Source organism: Mustela erminea, chromosome 2 (genome assembly GCF_009829155.1).
Source record: "Mustela erminea isolate mMusErm1 chromosome 2, mMusErm1.Pri, whole genome shotgun sequence".
In the NCBI taxonomy this organism is placed as follows: Eukaryota; Metazoa; Chordata; class Mammalia; order Carnivora; family Mustelidae; genus Mustela; species Mustela erminea.
In genome coordinates, this window is record NC_045615.1 from 26,051,632 (window position 1) to 26,067,665 (window position 16,034).

The 16,034-nt window shown below is 44.6% G+C and overlaps 1 protein-coding gene across 3 annotated transcripts in view; it reads right to left on the reverse strand.

The window, feature by feature from the left end:
- The window catches only part of TMEM154 (transmembrane protein 154), a 42,737-nt gene extending 27,726 nt beyond the window's left edge, over nt 1-15,011 (reverse strand). The window contains exons 1-2 of one of the 3 annotated variants that reach the window (XM_032332526.1): nt 14,806-15,009; nt 8,354-8,407 (exon numbers count right to left, since the gene is read on the reverse strand). In XM_032332526.1, coding sequence (XP_032188417.1) covers nt 8,354-8,407; nt 14,806-14,899 — 148 coding nt within the window. In that variant the 5' untranslated portion in view covers nt 14,900-15,009. Of the gene's footprint in view, nt 1-8,353; nt 8,408-14,805 lie in introns of all 3 variants that reach the window. The other 2 variants (XM_032332527.1, XM_032332528.1) reach the window with 2 other exon arrangements.
- Between the last annotated feature and the right edge of the window lie 1,023 nt (nt 15,012-16,034).

Sequence of the window (16,034 nt, forward strand, 5' to 3'; positions counted from 1 at the left end):
CCAGCTCATCAGTTGCGCCTGCAGCGTCCCTTCCGAAAGATTTTTGACAATATCATGCAAACACATCTGGGGCGCATACTCCACACATCTGGCAAGGACCCCGGGGCAAATCCTCGGAGGTAGGTCGGAAAGTGGGGGAAATGTTCTCAGTGAGCCTGAGGGGCCCCAGCCTCGGAACAGGCACGTGACCCCCCACCCCCCCACCCCCCCACTCTCCCCACCCACCCACCCCCGCTAGGGACTCCGCTAAGTGGAAATGACTCTGCTTCCCAGCCAGGCAAACCAGCTAACTTCCTCTTTTTTTGAAAGTGGAACAAATATGCAACCTAGCTCTAGTTTTTTTTTGGTTTTTGTTTTTGGTCTTTTTTTAAGTGGGAAAAAAACAAAACAAAAAACCCCAAAAGATAAGAATTAGTACCAACCGAAAGAATGCCACGTGGCTGTTATAATGTAAAGTAGAACAAGGCTGGGCGAATGGCATAAACCTGGGATAGCATCAAGTATGTTGGGCCTCAATCAGAGGACCCATTCTTTCATTTGTCATGTGGACTTTGTGCCCATATTATGTTAACTTTTATTTCATTTTATATTTTTAAGAGTTTCTTTCTTTATTTTTGCAAGATAGAGAGGGAAAGAGAGAGAAAGCGTGCACGTGTGCCCTCAAGGGGGGTAGGGGCAGAGGGAGAAGCAGAGTCCCTGCTGAGCAGCAAGTCAGATGCGGACTGGATCCCAGGACCCCAGGATCATGACCTGAGCTAAAGACAGATGCTTAACCTACTGAGCCACCCAAGTGCCCATATTTCATTTTATTTTATGATTTTAAACAACTTGATAATTCAGATAATGAAACGAAAGGAAACACAAGGCAGGCATTCAAACTCACTCCTGCTTTGAAGAGTAATGGGAGGATATGAATTTCAAAACATTCAAGACACTAAACCAAGAAGTCGGCCTACTTCTCAGCCCCCTGTAGGGCTGCACACAGCAAAGAGCCAGTCAGTGTGAGAAGGATGAGACAAAATCAAACCAAGAAGCTCTCCAGGGGTTCTCAGCCTTGGCTGCATGAAAGAATCACCTCAGAACCTTTCCATTCTTTTGATGCCCAAAACTTTACCTCCAGTATCTGTGGTGAGCCCCGGCCTCAGTACTTTTTAGTTCTCCAGGTGACTCCAAGGTTGAGAACCACTGCAGCCCAACCCTACCCATTTCCGGTCTCCCCCTGGGCCACTCTAGCACCCTCCCCTCCTGCTCTCCGTGCTCCTCCTTGGCAAACCAGGGAAGAGTCAGAGGTCAGGAAGTTGAATGCCAAAAGCTGCCAACTCCATCACCAGAATGCAATAGCTGAAGAATCATCACTGTAGCCTGGAGCTCCTGAGAGACTCTGGCCAGGCTGGACTGAGAGAGCACTGGGACAACCACGACTTCCTGAGTAAGTCTGAACATGAGAGACTGTGCTGGAGCGTAAAACCCTCATCTCCAGCAGCAGTGCCCGCAGACAGTTCAGCCTGGAGGTTTATACCAGTGGTCCTCAAACGTTAGCGTCAGAATCACCTGGAGAGCTCCTCAAACACAGAGTGCCGTCCCCTGCTCCCAGAGTCTCTGCTTTAGCAGATCTGGGATGACGCCAAGAATTTTAAGGGTTTTTTTTAAGATTTTATTTTTAAGTAATCTCCCCACCCAACATGGGTTCGAACCCACAACCCAAAAATCAAGAGTCACATGCTCTACTGACTGAACCGGCCAGGAGCCCCAGGGATTTTCATTTCTAAGACAATGCTGCCGCTGCTGGTCTGGACGCCATACTTTGACAGCTATGGGTCTAAGTTGCCCAGACAAGCTTATTTAGTTGTGCTTAATTATTGGTAACACCTCTTATTCTCAACACTCACGGTCCACCAATACTGCCTGGTGGGTTTAAAGCTACACCCACATCCGTTATGTGAGGGTATCTGCTGCTGCACCTGGGCAACGATATGTCCTCAAAGCTCCCCAGAGCTTTCAGCAGTAAGCTTGCAGTAAGGAAGGATGCTGGGTTGAGAGTTACTGAGTTAAACTGTAAGTCACTTGACTTTATTTTAATTTGTCGTTATTCGTGAAGATAGTCCTTACCCGCTTTAAAGGTGATTGGAGACCCCTACACAGAAAGAAGCCTCTGGAAGCGAAACTAATAGGTGAATAGGCGTATGTGGCCATCAAGTAAATGGTCTCTCTCTCTGGTTCTGGCATCTTTTTACAAACCAGTGGCTCAGCATCAGTGGAATCTGGCTGTGATGGGCCAGGGAAGAATGGGAACAGATGACTCAGCAGACTCATGGGGCCGCAGCCCGTCTGTGGGAGGGCGATGGCGTTTGATGCCAGAACATGCCAACAGCAGGTGGACAGACAATGGCTCCTTGATGGTGAGCCACTGGGACACAATCCTTCATGGCTTCTGAAGTGTTCTGCCCTTTCTCTGGTTTGCTTGGTTTCAAAACAATGCTGACTTACTGTGTATCATCTGAGAGGAGTTCATTCAGGTACTTGTTTATTGCCAAATGTCTCCACGGTTTGGCGCCGTAGCTCTCCCTAACTCCTGGAACCCTGTCTGCTGTACAGTCGCCGTTGTGTACAAGTTGCTCAGGAAATGTAAATAAGTCAGGTTAGTTGGAGAGACAATAAGAGGACATCTCTCACCCTTTTAACAAGAATATCCTGTCCTCCTCTCTCTGTCCACTCTCTTCCAAGAATACACACAGTGCGCTCTTAGTTACAAAGAGAACTAGGTGGTGTCCCCAAAAGGTTACCTGAATTTTAAAGAAAACACTGGAAAATGAGAGGAACGGTTTAATGCCAGTGAAGACTCCTGAGAAATGTCATGTTTGTAGTTTTTGTTTGGTGGGATGGAGGGAATCTAGTGTTCCACATGGTTTCCCACAGGTGACCTAATTCTCTGGGAACAGGACTAGGGACTCGGAAGGATTGTTGTTTTCATTATATGCTCTGTTGTATGATGTATTTAATAATTTTGGTTAATTGAAAATATTCCTGAACATATTTTTCCTGACATATTTATCTGAAGAAGATATGGTCAGCATAAGCGTGGCTGAACGGATGGGAGGCAAAGCACTGAAGGAGAAGGGCAGGTTCTACCACAGGGAGGTTCAGGGGAAAGCGGTGCCCGTGTTTTGCACACCCTGTCTCTCCAGCCATCAGCTGACTAAAGGGGATGATCTCTCATGTTGAAAGAAGGTTGACAAACGTTCCTTTTGCTTATTTTGAGGAGGGTTTTCTGGTAAAATGCTTCCCTGCGGTAGTCTGCTCTGGGAATTTACTTCTGAAGCTTGGTTCTATTTTCACCGCATTGCCTTGAGACACACCTGCAATTACAATTTACTATCAGATGAAAACATGCCCCGCGAAGGAGGCCCACGGTGCTCTGATGTCTTTTCTGTTTTAAACTGTTTATTTTTATGTCTTTTTAAAAGAAAGCTTACTCATATTTAATCAGACTTGCCCAGACCCTCAGGCTGTCCCGGTCTAAAGTTACTCATTTGCAGAAGCAGCATTTTTGACAGTCTGGCTACCTTTTTGCACACTGGAGACCTACTCTAGCCTGTGGTACCTGGCAGTTTAAAGGAATTCAAGTATTTTTATGGGACAGAATACACATGCATTTTTCTTTTCTTTTCTTTTCTTTTTTAAAGATTTTATTTATTTATTTGACAGAGAGAAATTACAAGTACACTGAGAGGCAGGCAGAGAGAGAGAGAAGGAAGCAGGCTCCCTGCTGAGCAGAGAGCCCGATGCGGGACTCGATCCCAGGACCCCGAGATCATGACCTGAGCCGAAGGCAGCGGCTTAACCCACTGAGCCACCCAGGCGCCCCTACACATGCATTTTTCATATTTAAAACTCTTTCTACCGGGACGCCTGGGTGGCTCAGTTGGTTAAGTGGCTGCCTTCGGCTCAGGTCATGATCCCAGTGTCCTGGGATCGAGTCCCACAATTGGCTCCTTGCTCGGCAGGGAGCCTGCTTCTCCCTCTGATTCTGCCTGCCACTCTGTCTGCCTGTGCTCTCTCTCTCTCTCTGACAAATAAATTAAAAAAAACAAAACAAAACAAAAAAAAACAAAAACTCTTTCTACCATCAGTGGGATAATAGATGCACAAGTGCTTTGAAATGGAAAAAAAGGATTTTATTAAAATAATATCTATGGTCATTCGTAATCTGAATACTTTTCTATGTTTATTACCTTTCTATCTCTCTTTTGAATAGCCAGTTTCAAGAATACAATTCTAGAGAGTAAGTTGGAAACAAATGTTCTTGGCCAAGCCCTTGTCCTCTCCCTGGCCTGCTACCAGCCCCGCTCTGAGTAGGGGAGGGAGACAGGTGGGCTCCTCCGCGGGGCACAGAGGCCCTCCACCTAGGCGTGACAACTCAGAGTTGTCAGAGAAAGCAACCGAAAGACAGGGACAAGCCAAAACACGAAGTGGTAGATGGATGTTTGTGACAAATCAGAGGACAGGAGAGCAGGGAAAGGAGATGTGAGCTGGTAGCTCAGGGACTACGGTACCTCATCACCAGCTGCAGGAGAAAGGGGGACAAGGGGTACTCAGAAGTTCCCATCGCCAGCCTACTGGGGAGCACAGAGCAAGAGTTTGAGAGGCTGAGGAAGGAGACAATCTCCCGAGGTCCCTAGAGTAGTGTCTGAGGAGGGCAGATTGGGGGTTGGATATTCTGGGGTCAGCGAAGTCCCTTACCAGGTGTCTAAGCCCTGCTTGCTTCTGATCCTACTTTACCTTGAGGAAAACTAAATCCTGCCCCTCCATCCCGGCCAATCTCACAGGGCTCCAGCACTGAGAAGTGAGTGTTGCTGCTTGAACTACTGATGCTGGGTGGTCCCACTCTCTTGCCAGGCTCTTTTCCGCATTTATCATTATGATCCTACAATTTTTTTTCTCTTCTGGTGTTTAATGGGATGAATTACATTAGAAGATTCTCTAATGTTGATCCACTCTTGGATTCCCGGTTTTAGTCTATGCAATCACTGGGATGTGTTTTGTTTTTTTCCAGCACACTTCCTTTATTTATTATTTGTATGATTGATCTAGGACTCAGCCTAAATTTTCTTCTAATATTTGTTAACTGGGTACATGGCCAATATGCCTGGGCTCTCAGTGATATACCAATGTAAGGATGGTCTTTGCTTGAGAAAAGATAATCCTAGTCATAGAGTTACTAAAGTACAGGATGGCCAGTTTAATTTGAATATCAGATCAACAAATAATTTTTGTGCATAAATGTGGCCTCTATTATACTGAATTGTACAAGATGTTCTTAAACACACATGAAAAAGTGTGTATTTGAAATTTACCTTTAACTGGGTGTCCTTTATTTTTATTTGCTAAATCTAGTCATCTTAACCATAAAAAGGAAGCATTATGTTTAAAAAAGAATACATGAATTTTTAAAATAATACTGCCAATGGAAGAAAGCAAGCACATGTCCGCAAGCCCTAGGAACCACTGGTCTCCTGTTTCTGAAAACTACAATGGGGTGGGGAAGCAGGAAATAATAAAGACATTTTAATTCCTATATAGCAAAGACACATAGAAGAAATATGGAAATTTCAGAAACAAACTAGATTTGGTGGTTTTGTTTCAAGGAAAAGAAACCAAAATGCCACCACCAAGTGGACCCTTCTCCAGTAAATAACTCTTCTTTCAAACTACCTTCTTTAATTAATCAGGAAATGTTTCTGTGCTCTCATTCCCCTCCCCCCACCACCCTGGCAGATTTTTCTGTTTATTTTATGTTATAGAAATTTTATTTCTTTTTCAAGTTTTTAAATAAACTCTTACTGGCTTGAAATTTATCATCTATGGAATTTGTTTTCCTTTTGTATTCTTTTCAAAAGTCTCCCCAAAATGTTTGTGACTACCAGACATTTCTGCAATTTGTCACGCTGCTCAATGCATATTTCCTGGGTCTGAACTTCATCCCTAGTTTGAGAGGAAGATGGATTAAGTATACATTCTCAGGGGGCACCTGGGTGGCTCAGTCAGTTGAGTGCCTGCCTTTGGCTCAGATCATGATCCTGAGGCCTTGGGATTGAGCCCAGCATTGGATTCCCTGCTCAGCTGGGAGCCTGTTTCTCCCTCTCCCTGCTGATTGTGCTATCTCTCTGACAAATAAAAATCTTTTTTTTAAAGTATTTTCCCGGGGTGCCTGGGTGGCTCAGTGGATTAAGCCTCTGCCTTCCGCTCAGGTCATAATCTCAGGGTCCTGGGATCAAGCCCTGCATCAGGGTCTCTGCTCAGTGGGGAGCCTGTTTCCCCCTCTCTTTCTCTGCCTGCCTCTCTGCCTATTTGTGATCCCTCTCTGTCTGCCAAATGGATAAATAAAATCTTTTTTAAAAAAAGTACTTTCTCAGTACTACTCATAGATACAGCTACATAATATTCTCTACAGGAAGGGAAGCAGTAACTGTTGCCTGTTTTGGTGTGAGAAGACAGAAGTAAACTATTTATATATAAAAACATTTGGAATAGTTAACATTTTGGAATAAAATAAAACATGGTTAACTAAAAAATCATATTTATCCAGGTATTACCACAATTTCATTTTATTATTTAAATGGTTACTATTTTGTCATGAATATATGTAAATCTTGAATAAATTTCATGTCATTCCTCAGTCAGTCATGTGCCTATAATGTACCAGACACTGTTGTAGGTCCTGGGATATAAAGAAAGGCAAATGAAACCAGGTCTATGCCTCCCAGGGAAAACACGGGTAAGTAGGGACAATGGCACATACATCAATAACTATAATGTGGTTTAATAAAAGTCATTGTGTATGATTGTTTGTGTATGGAGTCCCATGAGGACATGGGAGAGAAAGGCCTTGATTCATCTGGCAGTGAAAGATTCAGGAAATGTTCACAGAGGAGGAGATCCTTCAAATGAATCTCAGAAGTTTATCCAGCAAAGATGTCAGGGAAAGGCATCACAGTTGAAGCACACAGAAAGACTCAGAGTTTGACACACATTCAAGTAGTTGTACCTAGAGCATGTGGTGGGGAGTGTCAGGGGATAAGCAGGAAAGGAACCCCGGATAACTCATAAGGGGCCTTGAAATGATGTCAAGGGGTTTGGAAGCTACCCCAAGGAAATGAAATCCCACTGAAGGGGTAAGTGTAGGAGGAAATGATAACTTTTTGTTATAGAACTATTGCTCTGGGTGTTACATGACATGGGGTTGGAGATGAGACTAAAAGCTAAGAGATAAGTTAAGAAGTTAATGAGGAGACGAAGTGAGAGCTAATAGGGGCTTAGGCTAGCAGGGAGCTGAGGAGTTCCTCTCTGGACATGGTGAGCCTAGGGTCCCTGTGGCATGCCCAAGAAGAACTGAGGGCGAGAATACAGATCTAGAGCCAGGCAACTAGGCATGGTGGGGGGTGGGTTTTTTGGGAATCATCAACCACGGAGTGAGATGAAAGCTATGAACATGGATGCCATGGCCCAGGAAGGACGTAAGGAATAAGAAATAAAAGATAGACATTACTATGAGATGAGCAGGTGGAAGAAAAAGATTTCTAATCCCAAAATGGAAGGGGGCAATCAATGTCCTAGGAAATCAAGGAGAAAATGGCATCATAAGACCCAAGGAAGAGGAGCATTTCCATCATTGTTGATTATATTGAGTGATAGAGAGGAGAACATGTAATATGGACAGAAATGGGTCCTTTGGGTTTAGCTATTAGAAGGCACTGGGGATCCAGAGCGAGGAATTTGAGTGGCTGCTCTTGACACAGCAGCCAGATGTCAGTGGGCTGAGATGAAGGCATGTTGACTGTCTTTCAGAGAGATTGGGAACAATGGAAAGTTAAGTTAGAGGAAAGCTTGAGAAGTATTCAAAGGTACTCTAGCTATTTTTCATTATGAATGTATACCTACCTTTTTTTTTTTAAGGTGTTGATATTGTTTAGATCAGAATTTAAACAGAATAACTATTAAAAAACATTTATAAGATAATTATCAGAGCTAATTAGAGATTGATTGGATATATGATGATATTAATTTTTTAAGGTAATAACTGTTTGGGGTTATACTTTTTTTTTAACTTATTTTGAGAGAACAATGTAACAGATAACTGAGTACCCACCACTGATTTTCTTATACCTTTCTCTGTTGACCAGAGGATGGGTTGGCAAACTTTTTCTTAAAGAACAGAGAATAAATATTTTAGATCTTGTGGTCCAGAAAGCAAAAGGCAGGTTTCATTTAACCACTTAAATAAGTTTTCATTGAAGCATTCAAATACACAAAAACCATTCCTAGCTTCCAGGTCAGAAAAAAACAGGACACTCACTGGAATGGACCCCTGGGTCTTCATCTGCTGTCTCCAGGCCTCTCGTGGTGTTTTCTGAAAAGAATCACATCAGAGATGCAGTTGAAGCCTCTCTTGTACTCTGCCCCCATCTCATTCCCTCCTACCCTCTCCAGAGGTAACTGCTCTCCTAAAGGTAACAGTATCAGTCGCAACTTTTCAAATATGCCTATATCCCTAAGCAATATAAGCATAATTTGGAGTGTTTTTAAAAATTTTAAATAAATGTAATCATTCTGTGCATAATAATCTTCAATTGGCTCTTTTGGCCAACACTGCATTTGAGATTGAGATTGAGTCATCTTCATACATTTGGACTACTTAATTTTACCTGTTGTAGGATATCTCATGTTGTGACTGTATTAAATTTCATGTATTCTTCTGTGCATGCACATTTAAGTTGTTTCTACTTTTTCCATCTTTACAAACAATGCTACAATCAACATTCTTGGCCATGCCTCTTTTCTGTTCATTTGTTCTTCATCTGGGATATATAGCTAGGATTGGATTGTTGGGGTTGTCAAGTATGAACATATTCAGCTGACTAAATATTTCCAAATTGTCCTCCAAGCTGATTATATAGAAAAATTTCCTTTTCCAGTAATCTGATACAGTTGGTAACCTGAAAAATTCTCCCAATATGCAGCACCTAGAGATACTGAATGAAATATGAGACAACTTTTTACAGTATAACAAAATGTCAAAAAACAAGGAAATCCCCAGACCCCAGAAAAAAAATTTTTTTTAAGAAGAAAGAAAAAATGATACAGGAAATTTAAATTTAGAGACAAATTTACCTATGGGGATTTCCTAGAACAAAGGTTGAGCCCATTGGGCATAAGAGGCTATATAATGCTTTCAGGGGACTTCGGTCCATCTCTTGGGTTAAAAGTTAAAGCTAGGGGCGCCTGGGTGGCTCAGAGGGTTAAGCCTCTGCCTTCGGCTCTGGTCATGACCTCAGGGTCCTGGGTTCGAGCCCCGAGTCGGGCTCTCTGCTCAGGGAGGCTGCTTCTCTCTCTCCCTCTGCCTGCCTCTCTGCCTACTTGTGATCTCTCTCTCTCTCTGTCAAATAAATAAATAAAATATTAAAAAAAAAAGTTAACGCTAAAATATCAGGTTGTGGGAAGGAAGGGAGAGAGGTGGGGGAGGGAAGAAAGAGAGAGAGAGAAGGAAAGAAAGAGAGGGAAGAAGGAAAGAAAGGGGGGAGGAAAGAAGGAAGGAAAGGAGAGAGGGAGGGAGGAAAGGATAGAAAGAGGGAGTGAAGACGGACAGGAAGGAGCAATGATTTGGCAGAGTTCAGAGTCAGAGTCAGGTGTGCCACCCCAAGGCTGATCTCACCATCATCCTGACACTGTGGACCCTGGCCTTTCTTCTGATGTTCAGTTTAATTCTGTCTACTTCTTTCTTCTTGGCAATGACTTTGGCATCCTTGTCTGCCCATTTCTGGGATTGACCTGCCCCCACAGAAGACTCTGCTTTGTTGGCTCATACATTTCATGAGGTTTTGGCACCCCCTGATACAGCTCTTGGAGTCTGGCCCCTGAGGACTGCTCAGCTTGTCCCCTCTCCAACCCAAAGCCAGCCTTGAAGCCTGAGGTCCAAGCTTCAGCCTGGCCCATCCCTGCCTCCGTATCTTCCAAACACAGTTTGGAACAGGAGTAGGTTGTATTGGGAAAGTATTTACAGTAACTTGGTGCTGGAATCAGAAATCTGGGTTTCTGTCAAATGAGGTGAAGTTATCCTCTGTGTGCCACAGCAAGTCCTCAGTGCCCCCACGATTTCTTTTCTTTCTTTTTTTTTTTTTCCTTCTAAAGATTTTATTATTTATTTGACAGAGGGATAGAGAGCACAAGTAGGCAGAGCGGCAGTCAGAGGGAGAGGGAGAAACAGACTCTCCTCTGAGCAGGGAGCCTGATGCAGAGCTCAATCCCAAGACCCTGGGATCGTGACCTGAGCAGAAGGCAGAAGCTTAACTGACTGAGCCACCCAGGCGCACTTCCCCCACAAGATATCTATCAGGAATGGGAATTGACAGATGCAACCAGTGACAAGATTAGGTCTACATAAACTGCAGATAAAAGTTAGCACAGAAGACTATGTTTAAAGAAAAAAAAAAAAAAAAGACCTGAGAGAAGGAATAATTAATAAGAAAAAAACAAAAGCAAGACACAGCACACTTTTTTTTCTGGAAATGAAAAAATTTGTCTAGAGTGAAAAATATAACTGAAATGAAAAGTCCAAGGCACAGGCTAAGCAGCAGGATAGCCTAGCTGATTGCGGGAACCCTCCCACCCGTGCTGCAAAGTTCCTTTTTCTCCACATCTTTGCCAAAATTTGAGGGTGGTGCAAACTCGACACAGGTAGGCAGATTGTAGGTCATACTGTTTCTTTGCAGAATCGGGCCCAACCCAGCCAAGATCCAGCCCTCTTCTGGATCCTTAGGTCAGGCTTTTAAAGACGCAGAGGGACTTTAAACCCCAGGAAATCCCTTTCTGCCTATTTTCTTTGGTACCTGAAGGCTATTTGGTACTCCAGGTCAGATCTCAGCAGGGCTCTCTCAGGGCAGCTAACACAAGGCTGTGCTGTCTCTCCCTGGTTCCCACACCCTAAAGCCTCTTACCAATGACTTTGTCATTCCACTTTTCCTGCTTCTGGTCTTAACTTTGCTAATCCCCAGATGCTCTGTTCCTCCTGCTGCAACTTGCAGCCCTTCCCTTCCTCCACTACAAGCCAAAGTTAAACGAATTTGCTCCATCCCTTTTGCTGTAGGCCGGTCTCTGACCCAACCAAACAAATACAGTTCCTTTATTAACATGCAATAACCTTAGACCCCAACTGAGGGGGTCTAAGATGTATGTGATACATTTACAGTTGGAAGGGTACCAGAGACATATTTTTCTAAACCTGGAACTAGACCCATATACTGGCAGAGCCTAAAAACCCAAAGGTGTTATAGTATACGTTAGAACATGGATTCCTGAGACTGAATCTTACTTAGATCCACTATTTAGCTGTGTGACCCGAGTCAAGTCACTTAACCTCTCTGTGCTTCCATTTTCTCATATGTAAAGCAGAGATACTCGTACTCACTATATAAGGTCATTAGGGGAATTAAATGAGTGAGTATATGTAAATTATTTAGAAGGGCACCTGGCATGCAATGAGGACTCTAGGCGTCTGCTCTCGTCATTATTGCTACTTGAAATTGGAGTTGTCCCACGCAATAGCAGATGCCAGTCACACTCAACGAGACAAGATCAGTGTCAGAAATCGCAGTTCCATTTACGTAAATAGTATTTTCTTTAATTCCTTCTTTTCTTCTCAAAGTTTATCTACTAATTACATGGTTCTTACTCTTCTGAATCGGTGCAGAAAATCTCCGAGTCTTTCCCGTCAAACCCGCTGTTTAACCCTGACCCAGCAAAACACAGCCTCCTTGTTTCTGCCCGGTGCCCTCAGCTCTCCTTTTACAGACCATCCTGCCCACTGCAGCTAATAAATCCCACGCTTTCAGTGTCTTGGGAGGTTGCTTTTAGCTCTCTGATAGTGTTAAGCTGATATTGACAGGACACAGGGCAAGAAGCCAGGTGAAAATGACTCCCTCACCCCCTGGACAGAATGTCGCCTTGACATAGAGTCTGAATTTTCTTAGCGTCCATGCTGGCCAAGGTACCTAAACCCGCAGCTTTTCTTTAACTATGCCCAACTGTTTCGTCAAAATCCCAGAAAAGCTGTTTTCTCATTTCTCTCCCGGTGACTTCTAAGTAGATTATTTCACTTGGGACAGTAATCAAGACTGCAGCAGGCTCTCCGTATAGAGAAAGGACACTGACTCCGAGGTACTGCGGCAGAGCCTGGGACTGCTGATAATAGATTATGTTGCCTGTTTGTGGTTGGCTTGACTTGAGCCATATCCTGGAATATGCTTGCAAAGAGGGGGTGTCAGGCTGCTCAGTAGACTGGATTCCACTGATGAACATTTCCAAGATACTTCCTGAAGAATTCAAGGAAATACAAGTGTGACACCCATTTAGTAACTCACATCCTCACATCTTAGGCACCATTAGCTCAAAAGGATATACATCGATTAATTAAAAAATAATCAATCCTTAATTTGTAAAAGACTTCTCCTTGGCTTTGATTACATAGCTTTTTGTGAGTGGACATTTTTGCATTTTCTGACATTGGAAATCCAGACAGGGCCCAATAAGCGTGTTGGATTATCTAGGTAAACCCTGCTTTCAGCTGAAATGCAGGTTTTCCCCTTTGATTTCCTGACATTCTCGCACCACCTGTTTTCAGGAACTCATCAGCTTTTAGTGCTCAACCTCAAATCCATTCTAGAATGATTTTAGCATTTGTCAACAATTACAGAGTTCTTTATTTATGTGGATCCCAACAAGGATTTGGGAAGTCAAAGATAAGCTACCGAGCATTTTCTCTGGTGGCTCTCACAGCGGTTATGGGAGATACGGACACACACACACACTTAGGATTCTATGCAATCAGCTATGTGTACTGAAGTTGAGTTTTATGTGGGCATGACACAGATAAAGCCATCAGGCAAGGCGCAAAGGAGACATCAAGGTAACTTCCAGTCTAGGTCTTTAGGGTTACATAGGAGTTCACTAAGTAGAAAAAAGGGAACTTGTCATTCATTCTTGACAAGAGCCGCAGAGACCTGGAGCGCCCACTCCCTTCAGTCTGATTGGGCCGTGGGAGGGCACACAGGAGGAGACACCTGGGAAGAAGGTTGAAACAAGGGTCCAAGTGGTATAAATGAGGAGCAACCAAAGGTCTTTATTGTGGAAGAGCCACCGATCAGAGCCCAGCATTAGAAAGAAAACTTGTACTGAGTCTTCATGTGACCCTTTTGCCTCTCGTGGATGCCTTACGCTTCAACTCAGATATGTCAAGAAGATACTCAGAAGCTCCAGAAAATACTCAGGCAGCCTTAAGTATTACTCTCAGGGCATGTTTGAGGCACCTGCGGTAGCGTTGAGACTCACAAGACTTGGAAGTAGGAAGGCCGAGCTCTGCCCCCTGGGCTGCTGAGAGACACCCCACAGGGAAAGGAATCTGCCTCAGAGGAATCTCCACTGGGGCAAAGTTGGGACGCGGGGTCCCAGTTAGAAGAGCTGAGCAGCCACGGCACTTGGACATCTGACCGTCCCCTGCTTCAGCGACTTTCCCTGTGTCACCCGTGCGGCTGGAGCTTCGTCATCATCATGCTCGCTCCCAGCCCCCAAACTGTGCCTAAGACAACACACTGTGTCCCCCCACCCCCCGCCCTGGGTCTCATCTGAAACACACCTAGCATTTCAACCGGACATCTTTCCAGTGGGAATGGTTTGCCTTTCACTTTTCATTTTCCACCCCAGATGCCTGGCAAGACCACATGGAGAGCACCCAGGGCAGGAGAAATTGGTGGGGCGGGTGGTGTGTTTGGCTGCTGACTGTGACTCTCCAGGAAATTGCCACAGGCTAGTTCAGTGCCTGGTGCCTGCCCCCCAACCCCCATCCTATTCGAAGAACCCTAGCGTGAGAACTTTCCTTTTACTTGAAATACTGACCTGCACTACTAGAAACAGGTAGTATCTGTTGACAGAAATCATGGGCAATGAGTTTATTTACCCAAGGGCAAGTCAACAAAACTGTATGAGGCAATCGAGGGAGATTGCGCTCGTTGTAGCAACTGTCAAGGGTATAAATCAATTGCCGCTCTTAGTTCAAAATAATGAGATTTAATATTTTGTCTTCCCAATACATTTGATTTGCTACAATCACATTACTTTCTAAAGTAAAGGTTCATTAGTAAAAATGCATGCAAAGAAAATATCCCCCAAAGTAACAAGCTCAAAGAAAAACAGATGAAAGATTTCTCTTGAAAAGTTAGAATGGATGCCTGGTAACTCCTCTGATAATTTCCTGTTTACTTTTTTTTTTTTTTTAACTGACTGGTTTTCTTTAGTATACATTCCAGTAGTACATTTCCATACCTCAGTTTTTCCGGGAGATTTTGCTACTAGCAGATTTCCCAGCCCACATTATTTAAAGGAAATTCACGACTTCTGATGGAAACATTCTTTTACACCAACTGACAAAAAAGTTTATGGTTTCTTTAAGATGCCCGTCCAAGCCGGGAAATTACAGGGACCCCGCACTTGGAAGAGGACAAAATTTGCAGGAAAGTTAGATGGAGTGAGGGAGCGGGAGGAGGAATGGGCGGCTGCGGGGGAAGCCAGCCAAGCCCTCCCCCCACCAGACTCCACACCCCCGCCTCCCAAACTACAATTCTAATTTCATCTTCTTCTTTTATAGAAAGGACTTGGTTTTCTGGGTGTTCCCCTTCCCGGCAGAGTTCTGTAGCCTCGGGCACTGACCCAGCCTGGCTCTCCTCCTTCCCGGGGGTTGGAAAGCGGGACGTAGCTTACCCTGAGCCTGGCCGGTGGGAAGGAGCGCGATCGCCAGGGCAAAGGCGAGGGCAGCCCCGGGAGCCTTCCTGTCCGCTCGCCGCCGCCCCGTCATGATGCTGCGCTGGGCTTCAGCCTCCCTGAAACCTGAACATTTCCTGTTTCCTGCTTGTTTGGGTCGGTGCTAACTTGAAGGAGAGGTGTTTGCCTGTTTTTTAGGAAGTGATGTAATTCTGTAGGAGCCTGTCAGACCAGCAAGGATTGCAAAAGAGAAGTTGCCCTGCAAGGTCTCACGAACCCTTTTCAGTCCTGGCCCTGCAGCGGGCGCCCATCTTTTGAAACTGGCTCTTAGAAAAGGGGTCTAGAGCTCAGCTGTCCTTTGGGATCTGGGCCTGAGGATCCTGGACCTCAAGCATTCTCCAGTGGTGATTTTGCTGCACCCCAGGTGAGCCTCTGGGGCGGCCCAGAGTCTAGAGCAGCGCCATCCAGTAGAACTTTCTGAGGTGATGGAAAGGTCCCAAATCTGCCCAATAGAGTAGCCATTAGCCACATAGGCTATAGAGCCCTTCAGATGAGACCAGTGCACAATGAATTTGTACTTTCATTTTTATTAATTTAAATTAAAAGAACTCCATGTGGCTAGCAGCTGCTGTGTTGGACAGCTCGGGCTTAGCGGGCAGGGGTACCTGCACCATCAGAAAATGGCTGGGACACTTCTCTCCAGCCAGACGCATTACCATCGCTGGGCCCTGAGTGCCACCTCCCTCATAGGGAGATAAAGGACAACGCTATGCTTGTGCCCGAATGTACTCTTCACCCCCTGAGAGAAATGATTTCTATTATTTTTTTTTTCCTTATAAAACTCATGTGTTTTTAGAGCAGTTTTAGGTTCCTAGCATAATTCAGAGGAAGGTACAGAGATGTCCCATACACTCCTTACGCCCACACACACACAGCCTCCCATTGTGGACATCCTCCCAAACTGGTACAAATTGTTACCATGGAGAAATGCACGCTGATCATTGTCATCACCCCAAATTCATAGTTGACATTAGGGGTCTCTCACGTGTGGCACATTCTGTAGGTTTGGCAAACGCAAAATGACACAAATCCTCCTTGATATTATCCCCCGGGATGGTTTCTCCGCCCTGAGTATCCTCCATGCTCCGCCCATTCATCCCTCCTCCCACCCTAACTCCAGGCACCCACTGATCTTTTTACTACCTCCAGAGTTTTGCCTTTTCCCCAAA